This window comes from Cryptomeria japonica, chromosome 8 (assembly GCF_030272615.1).
Source record: "Cryptomeria japonica chromosome 8, Sugi_1.0, whole genome shotgun sequence".
Taxonomy (NCBI): domain Eukaryota; kingdom Viridiplantae; phylum Streptophyta; class Pinopsida; order Cupressales; family Cupressaceae; genus Cryptomeria; species Cryptomeria japonica.
In genome coordinates, this window is record NC_081412.1 from 42,239,650 (window position 1) to 42,261,097 (window position 21,448).

Genomic DNA, 21,448 nt, shown 5'->3' on the forward strand with positions numbered 1-21,448 from the left:
ATGTCTTATACTAATTCACCCACCTCTAAGTATAAGTGTGTTCTCTTTAAGTTTACATCAAGTATTTTTGTCGTTAAGGTGCAAATTAAGACAGCCATACAACAAAATCTTGAGACCAAAATATGAAATTAAAAAATCATCGAGTATATAATCATCAAAATGATAATTATCATTTAAAAATGAATTATAATGTGTCATAACATGTGTCGTAAGTATTAAAGCAATATTGTTATATTTAGCTTATAATGGTCATTTAAGTTCTTTAGTTAGTAACTTTCTATTCAATAAGTCAGTTAGTTAGTATTTAGAATCTTTCTATTGTCTCGAGTTCTCAATTGTTGCCGTTATGGAAATATCTTCTGTAATTGCTTATATAAGGAGTAGTCCTCTCCTTTTTTAATGCCAACAATCAATTATCTTTTCATGGTTTTAGAGCATAGGTTCTTTTTTGGTGATTTTTTTAATAGAAATGGATCCTTAAATTTGTGGTCTTTACTTACAAATTTCGAGGAAATATTTAGAAGTTTTTTGTGTAATCTTTTGAAAACAAAATTGTCAAATCTGTCTGTAGAATCAAGGGTTTTGATTGACAAAAGTTTTTGATCGACAAGGGTTTCAATTTTTTGGTGGAATTTTTTTTTCTAAAAAATTGTGGGTGTTATTTCTTTGCAAATTCGAAGGGTTTTTTCGAAAAATTTTTGTGGGTTAATTTTTTACCTATAAATCAAGGCTTTGATTCAAAGGAAAAATGCAGGCTCTTTGTTCTTGGCCACAATATTTTTTGTCAAAAAAATCTCATCGGGTTTTGCATTTTCTGCAACTAGGTTTTCTTTTTGTAGTGTTTGGTTGTGTTTTTTCCAATGCAACAAGGGTTACTCTTGCTTGTGACAAACGTTTTTTTTTTGCCTGCGATTTCTCAGTCCGTTTCTTGATGCGACGAAGGGCTTTTATCATGAGGTCGAGCTAGGGTTTTTAGACATGTGACAAGAAGTTGATTTTTCATACAACCTAGGGTTTTGCGAGAAAATCGTGGGTTTTTTGATCATTTTGTATGATTTTTATAAAAAATTGTGGGTGTTTTTTTCACCTAGGGTTTTTAGGGCAATTTGGTTTTTTGACGATTTATAAAATAGTGGTTTCTTGCAGCTTGTTTTGGGTCACACCTAAGGTTTCTAGGGCTAACAGTGTTCTTTTGCAAACATTTTTGACAATTTTTTTACAAAATTGTGGGTATTCAGAATTTTTGCACGATTTTCTGAAAAATAAATCATTGGTTTTAGGTTTTTGCCAATTTTTTATCAACAAAAATTAAAGTTTTTAAGAAGTTGCATTTTGTCTTGTTTTCCATGTCTCTGGATAGCAAGAGGGATGACTTTGTTACCCACCATCTTGTTGGAAGGTACTTAGTAGTTCAACGACAAGAATTACAATACCAAATAGAGGGTGCTCACCATTTTTGAGTATTGGTGCCTAGATCAGATTGTTTTGGGTTATTCTGCTTGTCCCACAATGGCAGGCAAAGACTAGGACAATTTTGATGAGTGTAACTGTGAAGTGGTTATATTGCTCAAGTTATTAGTCATCGATGAGATGTTTCTAGAAGTGTCATTTGGCATGATTGTTGCAAAAAATTGGACTCACTTGAAGGATCTATATGAGACATCAGATAAAGGTAGAGCTTTCTTCCTTAAAAATATGTTGTTCTTGAGTAATATGGATGACAAGATGTCTTTGAGGATTATTTAATGATGATCAAAGACACTCGCAATCAACTGGAGGCCATTGGTTGCAAGATGGAAGAAGCGGATATGGTGGTTATCACATTGAAAAGATTACCTTGATCGTATGAGCACTTCATCGAAACTCTTAACATTACATCCACTAATCTTGACCTAAAGTTTGATGAGCTGTGCCTTGGGGATTAGCCATTATTCTGTTCAATGGGACAATCATATCTCCAATATCCTCTTTAAAATATGCCCTCACCAAGCTCTTCCTCGATAGCTTGGAGGCACCCTTTCTTAGTTTGTCCAGCCATGAATGATTGATGGTGGCGTCGTACTCCTCCATGTGGTCTTGATACATTCGATTAGCCTCATCTTTGGTCACATATACAACATTATGATATTCCGGAATCTTAAAAGCTTCCCTTATGGCCTCATCATTGATATTGGTCAACACTCTTCCATATGGTGCCACAATATCTCTACTGACCGGGTTATAGTGCCTAGCGCACTCAACTACCAACTCCGTGCACTGCATGGTAGGGAGAAAGCCAGCAGCATGCACAATACCACTCTTCATCATTTTTTGTGCAGTCACGGTAGGCACAAGGTTATCTAAGCCGAACATCCGCTTCTTAAACTCCCTCAGATTGATATGCACGAGGTTGGTATCACTGATGCTCTTCCATTTTGAGTTCATTCTTGATTCAGGAGGAGCATCTTTGTCTACTTAGAACTTCATCGTGCTTGAAATCTGCGAATAAAGATGAAACTTAAGTTAGAAACCAGAAATTTAACTTAAAATTTAGGATCTTGATGACTAAGAGGTTGGTATTTCACTCTATTCTTGTTACTTCGTCACAAAAAGATGGAATTTTCACACGAAAACTCCACACTTTTACGATTTCAATCCAAAAACCAGGTCTTATAATCTTGAAAACCCTCACCCCATTCAGTCCAACATGATCTTTCTTACTGAAAATTTGGATAAATCCACAAAAATCACCCCCAACGAACTTGGAAAACTCAGAAAATGTAATAAATCTGCATTTAACCAACTTCACCTTCGGTGGTTAAGTTAAAAAATGAAGTTGGTTAAAATCTGTCGGCGTTTATGAAGAACAAAGCTGGAAATGATTATTAATGCCTTCAAAACCTCCAAAAATATGTTTAACCTGTGAAAATCTTCTTTGAACCTCCTTCAGTCTGCAAGATAACTCTGAAATTTGCTCTTAACTTGTTCAGAAAGTTTGAATTTTGTTGTGTAATAATGAAAGGAGAAATGACTTATTTGTATTAGAGTTGGTTTTCACAATTAGAAACCCGCAAATATCCTTCCAATTCATGTTTCTAAATCAGCTTCAGTCCTGAATATTCATGGAGTAAGTTTCTAACTTTATTTGAGTTGCACAATCATCTTTATCTAGTTTGAACTTTCACAAGTGCAAGTTTCTAATTTGAGACTCAGTCCTAAACTCGAACTTGATCTCCAAATATCTTCTTTCTAAAACTCTCTAATTTAGTTTCAAGTTCGAATCTCTCCTCAATCTCAAGTTTCTATTTTGATTTTCCAGCTCATATTCGAACTTGATCTTCGAATATCCCTTTCTAACTTGGAACTTAGTTCAAATTTCATGAAGGTTTGGATGACACTTCTCGTTAATCCTTTGACTTCATTTTGACTTAGGCGAACTTTATGAGGTTTTGCTTCTCATCTTACTGCAAGGCAAGTCGGACCTTTTTTAGAGTGGGAACTTTCCTTATGTTTATGTGCACTTCATTTTTTAACTTAACCACATCTCTCTCAAAGTGGACTTTGTTGGTCATATTTCTAACTTGTTGCAAGGTTGGGCGAACTTTCTTGACATAGGCATCATCTTTCAACCTCCAAGTAGAGCGGACTTTCTTTACTTTGAAATCATCTTTCATGCCTTCCAAGGCGGACTTTTGCTTGCCAAGAGAAGGGCGGAGTTTTGAAGCTATTTCAGTTGCTATCATCCCACAAGGCGGACTTAGATTCACTTGAAGGGGCGTACTTCCTTCATCTTGGGCGGACCTTGGAGAGCTTGATCAAGGCGGACTTTTGGAGTTCAACTTATTATTTTCTCAAGTGGGAGGGCGGACTTTTCATGACCACTTGCCATTCACCAAATCCTTGGGCGGACTTTTTAGGCATCTCCATAGGGTAGACTTTTTAGGCATCTCCATAGGGCGGACTTTTTGGAGTCTTATCTTGACCTTCCTTTGTAAGGCGGAGTTTGAGTTGGTTATAATTTTAGGAGGGGGGACTTCTTTCCCTTCTCACATGGCGGACTTTTTAGAGGTAGGCATCTTCCTTTATCCACTTGGGCGGACTTTTCACCTCTTAGGCAGCTTGGAGGGCGGAGTTTGAGCTGGTTCAAGAAGGCTGACTTTTGCTTGCCTTAGACTTGCTTGATGTCACCATGGATAGGGCAAAGTTCTAAGCTGGCCATAACTATTCACCATCATCCCATAGGGCGGACTTTTTGGAACTTCTTTGACATAGGCATCACCTCAATTCTTCATGGCAGACATTTTAACTCCCTCCATAGGGCAGACTTTTCAGCTCTCTCCATAGGGCGGACTTTTCAACTTCTTGCCATAACACTCACCATCAATCCATTATCAAGCAGACAGAGAAAATATTTGGAAAGCTTCAAAATTTCACAATTTCTTCAATTTTAACCAGATTGACCTGAAATTTGAAATCCATACTCAGGCAAACCATTTGAAGTGTCATGACCACCTAAAATGTAGGAACTTAGCTTTTTAGTTCAAAACTTGAAATTTTCTATCGCGATCGAAGCAAGTCAATTGTACCAGTGCAAACCCTAGGTCCCCACTCCGAAAGAGCAAAAAGCAAGCATCCCTAAAAAATAGGGAAAACTTTCTAAAAATAGCCATACTAGGATTGGGCTAAAAATGCCAAAAATGAAACTTCCTAAAAAATAGGAAAAAGCAAAAAAAGCAAACTTTCTAAAAACAGAAAGTTGTTCAAATTCGTTCAAATCAATTGCGTTCTTCGTCCTTTGGCGTTTCTAAGCACTTTGACGGTGTCTGGACTCTGTTATCAACTTATTACTTGGCTTGCACAAACTGACTTTCAATCTCTGGGACTCAAACCGTTCAAAACTTGACAGAACCGAGCAAAACTGCAGCGGAAGGCCATAAACACTAACAAAAACCCTAGAAAGAAGGAAAGGAGAGGGTCCCCATCTTCAATGGGGCGATGTGTGAAAAAGGTCACAACAGGATGCAAGGTTGAAACACCTTTTGTAACATTCTTTCACTTGGTTGGACAATTTGCAAGAGTAAAGGGAGTAGCAACACTATTCAAAAATTGTTAGGGGCCAAGAAGACCATAGACTCACAACACCACTTGAACTTTTATGTGCTCACTTGGTTTGTCAATGAATCTACAATGTTTTGCAACATGACATTTTTCTCCAACATCATGTTGCCATCCTCTATTGTGCAAAAATCGTATTGGACATCAATGCTCTTAGTCGTGACATAAAAGGTTTGGTTCTCTGCTAGACATATGACACTTTGATTGTCACATAGAACTGCAATAGCTCCATTTCATAGCCCCAAATCTAAATACAATCTTTTAGGCTAGATGGCTTCTTTTTAAGAGTGAATAATTGCCATTTACTTGACTTTTATAATGAACAAAGCAATCACAACATGTTGCTTGCTCATCCTACTGATGGCACCGCCGAATAAAGTGAATGTAATCACTAGTGGATTTTTTGTTGTCCGTATCACTTGTTGAATTTGAGTAGACAAACCCACAAAGATTCATTAAGTGCTAATCCCTTGTAGAATCATCATCATAATGAATAGAGTACTTAGATTCACCCTACAAATATCTGAAAAACCCTCTTAACTCCAACCATTAAGATTATTGAAGATTAGCCATTAAACGATAAAGGACTTCCATTGCTTGGGCAATGTTTTGGTTTAGTAGAGACCTTAACATAGATCAAGCTCCCAAAAATGCTTGCATGGGGTAGGCAAGTCATATCCTCTATCTCATTGGGTGAAGTCGGACACGAATACAAATGATTTTGTTTTCACCAATATAAGAACACACAATAGTCTACAAATTGTCATGTTGAATCTTTCCATCATTAGTTTCGACCTAAATATATTTGGCAACACCTAAGTCAATATCAAACTGTGTTAAAAATTGAGACTTAAAGTCACAAATCATACTTTACTATTATTGAACAGCATTTCATCAATGTACAATGCAATAACAAGAATTCAATCACCATCCATCTCATAATAATTTAATAATTTGGTTGGATCTAAAAAATCCTAAACCCAATTCAAAGGCATCAAACTTTTGATACCACATCCCATGAGATTGTTTGAGACCATAAGAAGATTCTTTATTTTCTTCCGAGTAGTGCTTTGGTTGTGTCATGTAGATCTCCTCTTCCAAATTACTATGAAGGAAAGTTGTCACATTTGTTTGCTCAATTTCATGAATTATTGCGCAATAGTTAACAAGTCTTGAATGGATGTTAGCTTAGCGGTTGGAGACAAAATTTCATCATAATCAGTATTCTCAACTTTGGAATATCTCTTCACAATTAGTCTAGTCTTACCATTGTAACTGGTTTTCCTTTGGAACACTCATTTACAAACAATAGGTTGTTGACCTTTAGGCAAAGCTACTAAGTTCACAATCCCCATTTGTGATTTTTCTTCGATGTAACTATCACCTTATCCATAGCTGTTCTCTAGGACTTAGAAACATCCATACCCACTCTCTTTGGGACTCAAAAACATCCATAGCCAATGCTCCTTTCATAGTTCTAGGCTCATCTATGCCAATAATTAAAGAAAAACTGCACCCTCCAATGAGAAGGATTATGCCTATCTGGTTGTCTATGCCAAATGGACCTTCTCAAAAGTTGAGATGGATGTTCTACCTCCTCTTCTAAACTATTTGAGCTCTCCTCTTTAGGTCCTTCATGAGCTTCTTATTTAATCTTCTTGATCTTCAGTATTAGTTGAACATCTTTTTTCTTATCTTCTTTTGATTGCATATTAATAGCAGAAGCCATACTCACTTTGAAAATAACACTTTTGTTGTACAAAACTCTTTTGGTCACAAAATCCTGAAGCTTGTACCTTTTCACACCAACACCATAGTCAACAAAGATGCACTTAAATGCTTTGTTCTCTGATTTTGAGAGTCTCTCCTTAGAGTCTTAGACACATTAGCATATGCCTCACAATCAAAAACATAAAGATGCTAGCTCCAAGAGTTTCTACCCAAAATTTTTGTTCCAAGCTAGCTCCACTAAACATACTTCTAGCTCTTTCCATCAACGTCCTATGATTTTCCTTGCAATTCCGTTTGTTGAGGTGTATATAAAGTTGTCTTACGTCTTTATATCTAATGCTCCTTGCATAATTTGTCAAAATTTATTGAACAAAAGTCACCACTATGAGGGTCGTAAACTTTTTAAAACCTTTGAAGACTTTGTATTGACTTCTAATCAAATACATCCATGTCCTAGGGTAGTTGTCATTGAAAAGAACATCATAAAAGGATTTTGAAGTACAAAAACAAAAACAACAATATGAATTAGATCCAATATCCTTGAACATTTGTGAGAACATAAGTAAAATGAACATATATTTGTTCACCATATATGCAATATTTAGATAAATCGAACTTAAGAGCACAATTATTCAAATTGGCTACAAGATATCTATTTTTGAAGGTCCTTAGACTTTTCTCATCTATGTGATTCATTCTTTGGTGTTATAACATTGATTTCTCTACTGGTAACAAGCATATTCCGCACCTCATGTGACAAGAAGCGAATTGCCCTCTTAAGCAGAGTGGCAACTTGGCCCCAACATAATGTTTGGACGAACCTTTTCTCATGGTTGACTTCAACAGCATCACATTTCCTACAGCAAAGTTGGACTGGGTTTTAATCTGCTTATTGGTTATACACAAGTTTAACTCATCACAGCAGCAAAAATAGTGGAACAATGACTTTACCAAGGTATGCTCACTTGGTCAATTAGAAAAAAAGTAAGGGGTATATAGCTGAATAACTTGACCGAGTTATCCTTTCAGGAGAATGGATCTCAGTCAAGGATCACAACTCATAAAAAAGAGGGGCAGATTGGGTTTTAATCTGTGTATTGCTTATACGCTTCTTTTAATCTTCACAGCAACAAAAAAGGTGGACATTGACTTTACCCAGATCTGATTACCTGGTCAAATAGAAGTAAAGGTAAGAGGTAGTTAGCTTAATAACTTGACTGAGTTATCCTTTCAGGAGGATGGATCTCAGCCCATGTTCGCTGCACTAATTTGTCTGATCACTGGCAAACACAGTTGGAAATTTTTTACAAAGGCTAAGGCCCTTGGAAATCTTGATTTAGAGTTGAATTTGTGGCTTGACCACCCAGATTTTATCCAAGTGGAGGAAATGGTGGTATCGAAGGCTAAAATCACACTAATTTATGATATGCCTAAATTCATGGCAAGTTTTAGCATCTCAAAACAAGAATGAGTGACTGGGGTGGACAGTATTTCCAGAGAGACCTAGATCAACCCAGGAGATTCCAATGCTAAATTCTCTCCTAAATCAGTCCTCAAAGATAACATATCAATAAGTTCCAGAGAATTAGATCAATAAACAACTCCCATCTAAAAATGATGCCTGATATCCTTTCATATGCTACTAACCACTTGCAAAATTGTTTTTGAAAAGGGGACAGTGGCAATCACAAACAATTAGAGGATCTGACAGACTAAATTAAGCTTCATTAAGAAAAATCAGTCAAGTACACATCTAAAACTTTCTACAATGAATAAAATAATTTTTATCCTTGAACCTAGATAAAACTCGAATGCCAGATGATTTTCTTGCACTGTTCTATCAGATATTCTGCTCTGTTATCAAAAAAGCCGTGCCAATATAACGCAGGAACTCAGAAAAATAAGCAAATACTAAATTCAAGAACACCATTAATTTTCTCCTCATTCTGAAAACTGCTGAAGCTCAGGTAAGTGGATAATAGTGATAAATGTATTTATGCTGCACTGAATGTAAAATTTTCTTCAAGATCATGGCCGACAGAATGAAGCCTTTCCTTCCAGCAATGGTCTTCAAAACATAGTCAGCCTTTGTTCCAAGGAGGAAAATCATGGATGATATTGACATATTGTTGTTCAAGAAATAATCCATGACACTTCATGCTTCTGGCTTTAATGAGGTGGTCACAAGCTGAATCCATATTTACAACGTAATGCTCTTCTTTATCATTATTCTCAATGAAGAGAATGGCAAACCTTTCAAATCATGTAGGAGATTGAGGTGGTCTTTTATGTTCCTTATTGCTTGTGAACAAAATATGCTATCATAGTATTGTCTACTGAGTGACATGACATTTAATGTCTAATGTTTGATGTTGGTCAATCATAAACCTCTGTATGATGCTGATCACATCCCTTTACACTTGTCTTGAATTCTACGTGTTTTAAAAGCTTTGATTTGGCTGTCAAGCTACTGTTTGAAGTAACTTGTATGTTTTATGAAGCTTTTATTAGGATTTTATTTGAATTTTCCATAATATTATTTATATACTTCTAAATAAACATGCTAAAATCTTTGTGACGGTGTTATTTTAGTTTTCCATAATGTTTTTTATCTGCCTTAAATAAATGGCATGTTCTTTGATTATGATACAAGGTGTCGACTTCTATTACACTGTTTAATATTTAAATTTTGATGTCCTTCTGAAATGCAGCTGATGAGGCCAGAGATGGAGGAGCTTACACAGAGGATGAAACAGGTACGGCTCTGTTCATTTTACCTTTGTTTATGATATGGCTTTGATAATATAATTATCTCTACTGTTCTTAAATTATTCTGCTGTTTCACCTTCTCTAGTTCACACTGCATGCACATGTGAAATGCAGTGCACTGATCCTCAAATGATCGAAGATGGAAGACAGCGATTGAAGTTTTTGTTCAAAAAGTAAGCATTTCTCTATCATACTGCTCTGTGTCTATTTTTGAGCAGTGGAATGCATTTTCCATTGGAGGAAGCCACTCCATTAGATGCTTAGCTATTGTAAGCTTTACATCTTCAACTTAGTCAGATCAAGCCTAATTGTTGTTTCTTGCAAGACACCAAAAGTTCTAATAATATAACAAGTACATGCAACGGAAAATGAGTTTCATTGTTATGATGTTGGAGGTTTATCCTTGTTATAACAAAATTGTCTCTCCGCTCTCTAGACAGAATAGTCTAATTCTCCTGACACCCTTGTGAAATTGTTTTTAAGCAATCCCCAAAATGTACAAATTTGGATGTCGAAAAAATGGTGTGGATAAGTAATGACTGACCTGATCTTTTAGGACCATGGTAATAGACTAACTACATGGAGAAGTCTGTTTATGTTGCCCTTTCAATGGAAAGTTCAAGCTAGCTTATATTGGAGTTTTTAGTCGGATCAAAATGTTCAGTAGCTTCATATCTTGAACATTCATCAGCATTAGTTTCTGCATGGAAATTTGAACTGAGGGGGTGATTGTTCCCTTGGGTCTGTCTGAGGTTTGTCAAGGTCTTCTTTCACAAGCTAAGAGCAGCTCCTTTATGGTAGAAACTTTGACTAAGAAGGTTCATGTAAGTAGCAACATTTGTAACAGTAACTCAGAATTATAGTTCAAAAACTTGGTAGCTCAGAAATTTGACTTGGACTGAGACTCAGCAAAAAATTCAGCAAATAAATTACAGAAATACACAAAATAAACTTAGATAATATATGGAAAGCATAAAGAATGAATTTAGAGAACACTTAAGGCTATTTTTTTTTTCAGTGATTACATATGTCACATCCCTTTGATTGGAAAAGCCGACTTTAAAATCAACTGGACTATTGGGATTATAATGTCCAAACTTGTTGAAGTACGGATTCAGAAATTTGAATTTGTCAGCGTACTGATGGAAAGAGTCTATAATAATTACAAAGGATAATCATGGATGGAATGGGACATGTTCTAAAAGTCTTCAACCAACTCGACCTAGCCCTCAAGACCTCCAAGTTGTGGATTTCATCTAGTGGAGGATAAAAATGAAGGCAAAGTTGATTTTAGGTGAACTCCTCTTGGCTAAGCCCCTCTAAGCATTGAGTCACCAAAATCATGCATCTTGAAAAATTCATCACCTCTACTTGAGCATTGAGTCACTAAATTCGTGGATTTGTGAAGGTCATGGATAGATTGATGATTCCACCTCTTGCCTATCTTGATTATTGAGTGTTTCAAGTCGTTGATTTGAGCAAGCTGTGGACAAATTTATTCACCTCACCTCACCTCAAGGTTGTGGACTTCACCCAGTTGTGGATTTGATGAGGTTGTGGTTTCTAGCAAGTCGTGGATTTCTCCACTTAAAGGAATTTTCAATTTCATTCACACTTTGCCTCATCATGATGTCGATTTTGCCTTTGGTGATGATTTTATCCTTGAATTTCCTTCCAGAAATCCAAGGAAAACTAGCCCATACTTCGCTTGCATTTCTTCACTTATCTCTCATCTTTACTTATCATCCTCCTTTGAGTTACAGATTTGCTTGAGGATTATTCAATCAACCCAAGCATCCATCACAGAATTGTAATGTCCCCACTCTAGTAGATTGACCAAGTATATGTGCGTTAGCCTAGCTCTACATGGTCCCGAGGGCTAACGAAGGGTTTAAAGGGATCCTGGAGTGTTTTGGCCTAGTCATTTCCAGTTTGGGCCAAAACGAAGTTGATTTACTTAGTTTCAGGCATACTTACTATTTTTAGTAAGTCAGCAGGACACAACGGGGGCTAGTTTTGGTGATTGGATTTGATACTCCTTGGCGAGAGCTTTCCGACGAGCTATCACTCACGCTATTCGGAGTCCGATTGCTAATATATTTTAATGCCTGAAGTTTTATTAAAGTAACATTTAATTTAATTGTAAAATATTAAAGTGTTACTTTAATATTTATTTTATGGAGATATGTGTAAATCAAAGGGGCAACCAAGGGAGACATAAGTGAATATTTTAATATGATTTATATTGAACATGTTTTATCCCACATTGCTTGAGTGAGTTGGGTCACCCCTTGGAGAAAGAATAAAAGGGAGCTTTTGTGGCTTCATTGGGCAGGTGGGAATATGAGAAGAATTTGGTGTGTGAGTTGCAGATCCGTTCTTGGCATTAGAGGACGTCTATCCTCTCTTGTGACATTCTAGACGTCATTCCCTTGGGGTTTGGCCTTTGGAATCCTTTGCTATCAGTTTCATTTATAGGCAGATTGGGTGCTTTTCCAGCTACAAGCAGCAGCATTATTTGGTTGCATTTCCAGCTACAGGCCGCGACACTATTCACGCGGGTACTATTCACGTGACACTATTCACGCGGGTACTATTCACGCGGGTACTATTCACGCGGCACTATTCACGCGGGTACTATTCAGGCGGCACTATTCAGGCGGCACTATTCACCTGGCACTATTCATGTTACTGTAGTAGCAGAATTAGAAACTTTGGTTGGAACATTATGTCAAAATGCTGGAGTATTTAGTGAGTTGAAAATAACCTGCTATGTATTTGATTTTTGTTAATTCTGGAAATAATATTATAACAGCAGTATTTCAATTTCCAACTTGCCTATTATTGTAAATTCTTTTTAGTTCATGTTATGTGGTTTCATACCTGTGCAAAGACTAAAAAACAAAAAAAACATTGAAACATTAAACGGAGGAATAAGGAGTTGGCTGCAAACTGTTTGACTAAATTCCTATCAGCAGTGGGGTTAGTTTTTGGGCATTCTAGGGTGTCCACTACAGTGGTATCACAGCAGAAGATTCTGCCATCTTGTGGGAAACTCTCACCAAAACATATTGCAGAAATAAAACAGGTCCAGAATGTATGATTGAGCATGCGACAGGGGCATTATAATTTTCGCAATACCAGGGCCAGACAAAATAGAAATCCGGATAGTCAGAGTGAGCAGTCTAGTTCATCCGTGCAGGTGGACATAGAATCCAGTCATACAGACATAGAGGAAATATTCTTTGATCAGGACAGCAGTATGGGTGACCGAGATGAGAGGAATATCGTTCCAGATCAGGGGGAGGTAATGTTCAGACAGTTGCTGGGTACGTTAGAGCAAGGGCAGCGTATGCAGCAGGAGCAGAATAGGCGAATGGACATGATGTTGCAGCTTATGGCTAGACAGATGGGCGTTAATATTAATCCAGGTGAGGCCAACAATGGAAACAATAACAATGGGAGAAACGATAACAATAGGGGCAATGATAATAATGGAGGCCGAGGCAACAACAATGGCCTTGAGAATAACATTAATGGTAATAATGGACATGGCAACAATGGAATCGAGGCGGATAACTTTAGACACATTGCACACCCAGCTTGAACAGCGAGCTCGAGACCTCTTCTACCCACCTTTCCACCTAGGGATCCGGTTCAACCAGTGAACGAACCGCAGATTACTGAGTTACAGGGTCAGTTCAGGAGGGACTGGGAGGCCAGTGGACCCGAGTTTCAGGCAGATATTTCCCTCAGAGATTATATGGACTTGAGGATGAGACATATGCCTAGAGCAGGAGGGAGGAATCAGAATTTTGAGCTGAGGAAGAAAGTTGGAAAACTTTCCTTGCCTTATTATGATGCTTCAGGGAAGATGACTGCACGAGCTTGGGTGCAGAAGGTAGATACATACTTGCAGCTAAATCCTATGACTGAGGATGAGGCTATCAAGTATGCGGCTATGCATTTGGACGGCGTTGCGCATGAATGGTGGCATCATGGCATGGTGACTCTGGGGCATAATCAGATTACATCCTATGAGGAATTCACAGAAAGATTGATTGAGAGATTTGACACTAGGGATCCCGAGTTACATTTCAAGGAGCTAGCACAGTTAAAACAGTCAGGGTCAGTGGATGCTTACATCGCCGAGTTTCAGCGTTTGTCTGTACTTGTTACTGATATCTCTCCTAGGAGATTGGTGGTGTTATTTTGTGATGGGCTTGTTGATCCATTACGTGGTTGGGTGAAGGGACATGATCCACTCACCTTAGCTGAAGCAACTAAAAAGGCACGAGATTTAGCCCCTTCGGTATACAAAGGAAAATACCATTCAACAGATTCTTCCTACCGCAAGGACAAAGACAAAAAACCAGTGTTCCACGGCCATTGGGGACAGGGAGACGGGGGGACGTGGGGACGGGCTTCGGGGACGAGGGGACAAAGGGAAAATGTTTGGGGGACGGGTTTCGGGGACGGGGGGACTTGGGCCTAGGGGGGGGAAACGCGTTTCCGTGGAACACTGCAAAAAACCATTTCAGAAAGAGTATAACAAACCCAAAGAAGGATCAAAAGGACTAGACAGTGAAACCTTGAATGAACTTCGAAAGAAGAAACTGTGCTTCCAGTGTAGAGAGCCTTGGGACTTATCTCATAAATGCCCTCTCAAGGCTAAGGCAAATCAAATGGAGTATTTTTCAGCAGAGGAGTCAGAGTCAGAGGGGGAGGATCAACACTCCGATTCAGATGAGGGTAACATTATAGAGGAGAGCAGCATTCCTAAGGATGATAGATCGTTGGCACGCTTGACAGGGGCCCAAAAGGCAATCACATTTAAGGTCAGGGGTACTATCCAGGGGCAGAAAGTGATATCTCTCATTGACACTGGGGCTACACATAACTTTATAGATACACAGTTGGTAGCCAGGAGAGGTTTACAGACAGAGGAGCATGATGGTTTTAGGGTCATGGTGGCTAATGGCCAAAAGCTATTATGTACTCAGAAGGTTTCAAATCTTCACATTAGATTTGGAGATGGCTATGAGTTGGAGGATGATTTCTACGTTGTGGACATGGGAGATTACGACGTCATCCTCGGTATGACATGGATGGCATCGCTGGTTGAGTTCACTTTCAACCTAGCGAAGTTGGAAATGAGGTTTCAGCATGAGGGTAGGACTGTTGTTCTCAGGGGACTTTCAGATGGAAGTTGCAGGGTAGTCTTTTTGAAGAGAATGGAGAGACTTTTTCGACATAATGACATAGAGTGGGCAACAGAGTGCTTAGTTATGCCAACTTCACCGGAGCCTCGGGTGAAGAGTCATCCATCAGATATACAGGAGATTCTTGACAGGCATGCCAAGGTATTCAGTGATATTCCTCACGGGGTTCCTCCTGACAGGGGTGCAGAGCATGTTATTGAGCTCGAGGAGGGAGCCAAACCAGTGATGATCACTCCCTATCGTCATCCTAAGAAACATAAAGATGAGATAGAGAAGGCAATTAAGGAGTTGTTGGAAATGGGGCACATCAGGCCTAGCAAAAGCCCCTTTGCTTCAGCTGTAGTTTTGGTAAAGAAGAAGGATGGGACAATGCGCATGTGCATCGATTACAGGGCACTGAATAAGAAAACAATTAAAAACAGGTATCCCATTCCTAGGATTGATGAGTTGCATGGGGCATGCTTCTTCACCAAAATTGATTTGCGATCCGGATACCATCAGATCAGGATGAGAGCAGAGGACATTGAGAAAACAGCCTTCCGATGTCACTATGGCCACTTTGAGTTTATGGTTATGCCATTTGGACTAACCAATGCACCCGCTACATTTCAGAGTTGTATGAACCAGGTATTCAGGGAGCAGTTGAGGAGATTTGTCTTGATCTTCTTTGATGACATCTTGGTCTTCAGTAAGACCTGGGAGGAACATTCACAGCATTTGGAGGAGGTATTATCTATCCTAGAGAGAGAGTCTTTATATGCCAAGGAGTCTAAGTGTGAGTTTGGTATGACAGAATTACTATACCTTGGGCATATTATTAGTGCAGATGGAGTTCGAGTAGACCCTGAAAAGATTAGAGCTATAGTAGATTGGCCTACTCCCACGAACCTCACACAACTTAAGGGGTTCTTTGGTTTATGCGGGTTTTACAGGAGGTTTGTTAAGGGGTTTTCACAGACTGCAGCACCTTTGACAGACCTCACTAAAAAGGGAGCCTTCGTATGGACAGAAGCAGCGCAGCGATGTTTTGACCACTTCAAACAAGTGATGTCATCTTGTCCGGTTTTAGCTCTACCAGATTTCACGAAGCCATTTGAACTTCAGTGTGATGCTTCAGGTGATGGGATAGGGGCAGTATTGATGCAGGAGAAACATCCCATTGCATTCGAGAGTAGGAAGCTCCGAGGTGTTGAGAGGAGCTATTCTATCTATGACAGGGAGATGTTGGCCATAATGCATGCATTGGCCAAATTCCGATCATACTTAGTAGGCGGACGGTTTGTGATCAAAACTGATCACAATAGCATAAAATATTTCATGAGCCAGCGTGATCTTAATGACCGGCAACAGAAATGGGTTACTAAATTGCAGGCTTATGACTTTGACATAGAGTTTGTCAAAGGTAAGAAAAACGTGGTGGCTGATGCCTTATCTCGGAGACCTCACTTATGTGCTCTGGCAGAGATTTCAGGAGATTGGAGAGATCAGATTATAGCAGAGTATGTCGGAGATGCTTGGGCTTCTGGATTGATTTCAGGTACTATACAGGATGATCGCTATGAGGTGATAGATGGATTGATCAGAGTTCAGGACAGGGTTTATTTGATTCCGTCATCACATTTGAGAGAGGTGATACTAAAGGCATTTCATGATGCACCCACAACTGGGCATCCGGGGATCTTCAAGACCTACAGGCAGATCCGAGAGCGGTTCTCATGGAGAGGGCTCAAGGATGATGTTCAGAGGTATGTCAGGGAGTGTGCGGTTTGTCAACAGAATAAGGGAGAGCACACATTTCCTGCAGGTTTATTACAGCCCTTGCCCATTCCTGATAGGAAATGGGAAAGTATTTCGATGGACTTCATCACTGGGTTACCACGAGTGCAGGGAAGGGATTGCATCTATGTGGTGGTGGACCGCTTGACGAAGTTCGCTCACTTCTTTGCTATTCCGTCCATTTACACAGCAGCACAGGTGGCAGATCTTTTCTTTAGAGAGATATTCAGGTTACATGGGTTGCCCAGATTCATTGTCAGTGATCGGGATAGTAAGTTTATGAGTGTTTTTTGGTAGGAGCTGTTTAGGTTGTGTGGTACAGATCTTACACCTAGCACTAGTTATCATCCGCAGACAGATGGGCAAACAGAGATTGTGAATAAATGGGTGGAGGGATATTTGAGAAACTATGTAACTGCACAAGAAAAAGCTTGGGTCAGATGGTTGCATATGGGAGAGTATTGTTATAACACCACTTATCATATGTCCATCAGGATGACTCCTTTCATGGCACTCTATGGTTATGATGCACCTAGCTTCATGGATTTAGTTTTGGGGGACAGCAGAGTGCCCAAAGCCAAAAACTTATTGCAGGATAGTCAGGACATCCTGAAAGTGCTCAAGGAGAATATACAGCAGGCCCAGAATCAACAGAAATTGTACGCTGATCAACACCGAATAGAGCGCAGTTTCGAGGTAGGGGATATGGTTTACTTGAGGCTACAACCATATAGACAATCATCACTCAAGAAGAGCGGAGCTGAAAAGTTGAAGCCTAGATTTTATGGTCCCTACAGGGTGATTCGCAGAGTGGGCGAAGTCGCCTATGAGCTTGAGCTTCCAGAGGGCAGTCAGGTGCACAATGTATTTCATGTGTCTAGGCTTAAGAAAGCTATTGGTCAGAGTGTAGTACCTTCTGCAGATTTACCTCCTTTGGATGAGGAGGGGAAGCTCATGTTAGTACTTGAGGCTATTCTGGACACCAGAGAGAGGAAACTCAGAAACAGGATAGTGAAGGAGTATTTGGTCAGATGGAGAGACCTGCCGGAGGAAGATGCTACATGGGAGAATGAGCAGGTGATACAACAGGCTGGACTAAGATTGCTTGAGGACAAGCAATTTCAAGGGGGGCGGACTGTAATGTCCCCACTCTAGCAGATTGACCAAGTATATGTGCGTTAGCCTAGCTCTACATGGTCCCGAGGGCTAACGAAGGGTTTAAAGGGATCCTGGAGTGTTTTGGCCTAGTCATTTCCAGTTTGGGCCAAAACGAAGTTGATTTACTTAGTTTCAGGCATACTTACTATTTTTAGTAAGTCAGCAGGACACAACGGGGGCTAGTTTTGGTGATTGGATTTGATACTCCTTGGCGAGAGCTTTCCGACGAGCTATCACTCACGCTATTCAGAGTCCGATTCCTAATATATTTTAATGCCTGAAGTTTTATTAAAGTAACATTTAATTTAATTGTAAAATATTAAAGTGTTACTTTAATATTTATTTTATGGAGATATGTGTAAATCAAAGGGGCAACCAAGGGAGACATAAGTGAATATTTTAATATGTTTTATATTGAACATGTTTTATCCCACATTGCTTGAGTGAGTTGGGTCGCCCCTTGGAGAAAGAATAAAAGGGAGCTTTTGTGGCTTCATTGGGCAGGTGGGAATATGAGAAGAATTTGGTGTGTGAGTTGCAGATCCGTTCTTGGCATTAGAGAACGTCTATCTTCTCTTGTGACATTCTAGACGTCATTCCCTTGGGGTTTGGCCTTTGGAATCCTTTGCTATCAGCTTCATTTACAGGCAGATTGGGTGCTTTTCCAGCTACAAGCAGCAACATTATTTGGTTGCATTTCCAGCTACAAGCCGCGACACTATTCACGCGGGTACTATTCACGCAACACTATTCACGTGGGTACTATTCACGCGGCACTATTTCTGCGGGTACTATTCACCTGGCACTATTCAGGCGGCACTATTCACCTGGCACTATTCATGTTACTGTAGCAGCAGAATTAGAAACTTTGGTTGGAACATTATGTCAAAATGCTGGAGTATTTAGTGAGTTGAAAATAACCTGCTATGTATTTGATTTTTGTTAATTCTGGAAATAATATTATAACAGCAGTAGTTCAATTTCCAGCTTGCCTATTATTGTAAATTCTTTTTAGTTCATGTTATGTGGTTTCATACCTGTGCAAAGACTAAAAAACAAAAAAAACATTGAAACATTAAACGGAGGAATAAGGAGTTGGCTGCAAACTGTTTGACTAAATTCCTATCAGCAGTGGGGTTAGTTTTTGGGCATTCTAGGGTGTCCAGTACAAGAATTCATGCTTTGACTTAGCCATTTCTTGCTTGAAGGTTGTGTTGTGAAGCCTTACTCTATGAAGACCTTGACTCCTATCCAATACTTAAGCACTTTGACAAAAGGAAGCTAGGGTTGTTTGCTCATCTTAGTCCAAGACATGGAAATGCTGACTTGGTCTCATCCTGATGACAAGGCACTGTATCCTCTCACAAGCAAAAGGTTATCGACTAAGTTGCCGATTCGGGTACGGATTCGCGGATTCGGCAAATTTTTTTTTTCTTGGGTATGGGTACGGGTACGTCCATACATATATATATATATATGTCATATATTATATATATATTCAAACATCAAAATTATATATGTTCACAGTTCAAACATACAAATATGAAACATACAATGTAACTTTCCCATACAATGATACATAAATGATAACAGATAAATCATAAATCATAAATCATAAATCATAAATCATAAATCCATAATTGCCAATGCCAATAAATATTCTGATATTCATATATCATAAATGTAATATCATATTCATAATTTGCAAAAAAGATATTCAAGTTTCAAGTTTCAAACTAATTCAAGTTTCTTTATACTTTTTTAACCTATAATTTTCATGTTTGGTTATACTTTTTTGACTTTTATGACCCGTGGGCTCCGTTTTTGGGAACCCACGGGCCTTGGTTCTCCCGAGACTGTCTGGGTCCTGCCCAGGTGGCTGGGTTCTCTGTGGGTCCTGCGTGGTCGGGTTCTCTGTGGATCTTGCGACGCAGGACCCACAGAGAACCCAGCCACTTGGGCAGGACTCGGGTGGAACCTAGGAAGAACTAGGCTCGGACCAGGACCGGGCAAGAACCAAGACCCGGACCCAGACCCAAGACCCACAGAGAACCCGGTCACCTGGGCAGGACTCGGGTGGAACCTAGGAAGAACCAGGCTTGGACTAGGCTCGGACCAGGAGCGGGCAAGAACCAGGACCTGGACCCAAACCCAGCCTTTTTCCCCAAGAACTGGTATCTGAGGTTATCGACTAAAGAAACTACTGCCAAGCTATAAGCAAACTAAGCAAAATTACTAACCTATGAGCAAAAAGTGGGGGTCCCCATTTGCGATGGGGAGATGTGTGAAAAAGTCACAACACTTTCTTCTTATTGTGGTGCCTTTTACCTTTTATAGGGCTGACATTTGCTATTAAGACCACTATAATTAAATGGCCTACTTGCAGTAGGTCAACGTTATAATATCTTGGGATATGTGCCTTGGATATGCTTTGTGATTCTTTTCTCATAAGTAGGATTGGTGTGCAAATAGATGGTATTCCTCCCACCATTTCATCCAATCCAATTGTAACTTGATTGTATCTTTATTGAGTGCTTTTGGGTTCCTACGGGTACCCCTTGGTACCTAGGGGTATTGTGGGTTTCTCTGCTATTGTTCATTGTCTCTTATTCTCTCTCTTTTTTTTGGAGTGTTTCAGTTGTGAAATTTGAGCTAAGCAACATTCTTTGTTCCTCTTACATATTGGTTGTCAAATTATTCATTTTTAAATAGGCAAGTTTTTGCCATGTCTTGTGGAGTTTATGCTGAATTCGAGTTTCTGGACCATGTTCTCAAAAATCATCAATATATAAAATAGTCCCCAGTGCAGGACCTTATGCTATCTTCAAAGGAGTGCTGGGGTGGGAGAGGCTTGTGAGTTATCTTTTCAAAGTCAGAGATTGCCATGGCTCATCCTATCAAAGGATTGATAGTACTGGGCAACCCCTTGCATTGGCTCTGGGATCTGGATTTTGAGGGTCCCTGGAGTATGTGAAGGACACTGCCTGACTAGTTTCCTGCTATCTGTATCTCTATTGATTGCATCTGCAGGAAGCTTGTTACCACTACTGGATTAGGTCTGGGATGGAAAAATCTAATCAGTTAAACATGCCGGGAAAATCCTCATAGTTAAGACACTTAAAGCAACTGATTTGGACAGAAATGGGGCTAGACATCTCAGTTTCTTGGATTAAATTATACTGTACTACTATTACTTAATCTTATAATAGATTGGACATCTGAAATGAAGTGTTCTTGAGTCTTTGCTTTCTGATACACACTTTTTTTAATTAATATTATGACCACCAATCTTAGGCAGTGACCTCTCTGAACTTGTTATTAACAAGCATAAGCCATTAATATATTGTTCAAAGCATTTTTAAGTTTCCAACTATTTGGACTAAGGGAATGAAACAAGATATTTTATTTTTAAAGAAGTTTTTATTCTGTGCATTAGTCTCTTTTTAGGCTGAGGGGATTGTATGCCATTCAACTCATGGATTTTTGTAACTTGAAGTTTGTGGCTTTGATGTTTTTTGCAGATATGGCGTGTCTCCATTCACACCATTGAAAGGATTGCTCATTCAAGGTCCTATTTTCATAAGTTTTTATCTAGCTGTAAGTCCTATGGTGAAGGTTTGCATTGCTTTGCTGTCCTTGATGTTGCTGAGGGATTTCTCTCCTATTAATATTGTAGCCAGTGAGATGTTTAAAAATGA

The 21,448-nt window shown here is 39.2% G+C and overlaps 1 protein-coding gene across 1 annotated transcript in view; it reads left to right on the forward strand.

The window, feature by feature from the left end:
• Positions 1-21,448, forward strand: part of LOC131026686 (mitochondrial inner membrane protein OXA1) — a 129,592-nt gene that overhangs the window by 36,249 nt on the left and 71,895 nt on the right. The window contains exons 3-5 of the mRNA XM_057956640.2: positions 9,537-9,581; positions 9,709-9,767; positions 21,272-21,347. Of these exons, the coding sequence (XP_057812623.2) occupies positions 9,537-9,581; positions 9,709-9,767; positions 21,272-21,347 (180 nt within the window). The remainder of the gene's footprint in view (positions 1-9,536; positions 9,582-9,708; positions 9,768-21,271; positions 21,348-21,448) is intronic.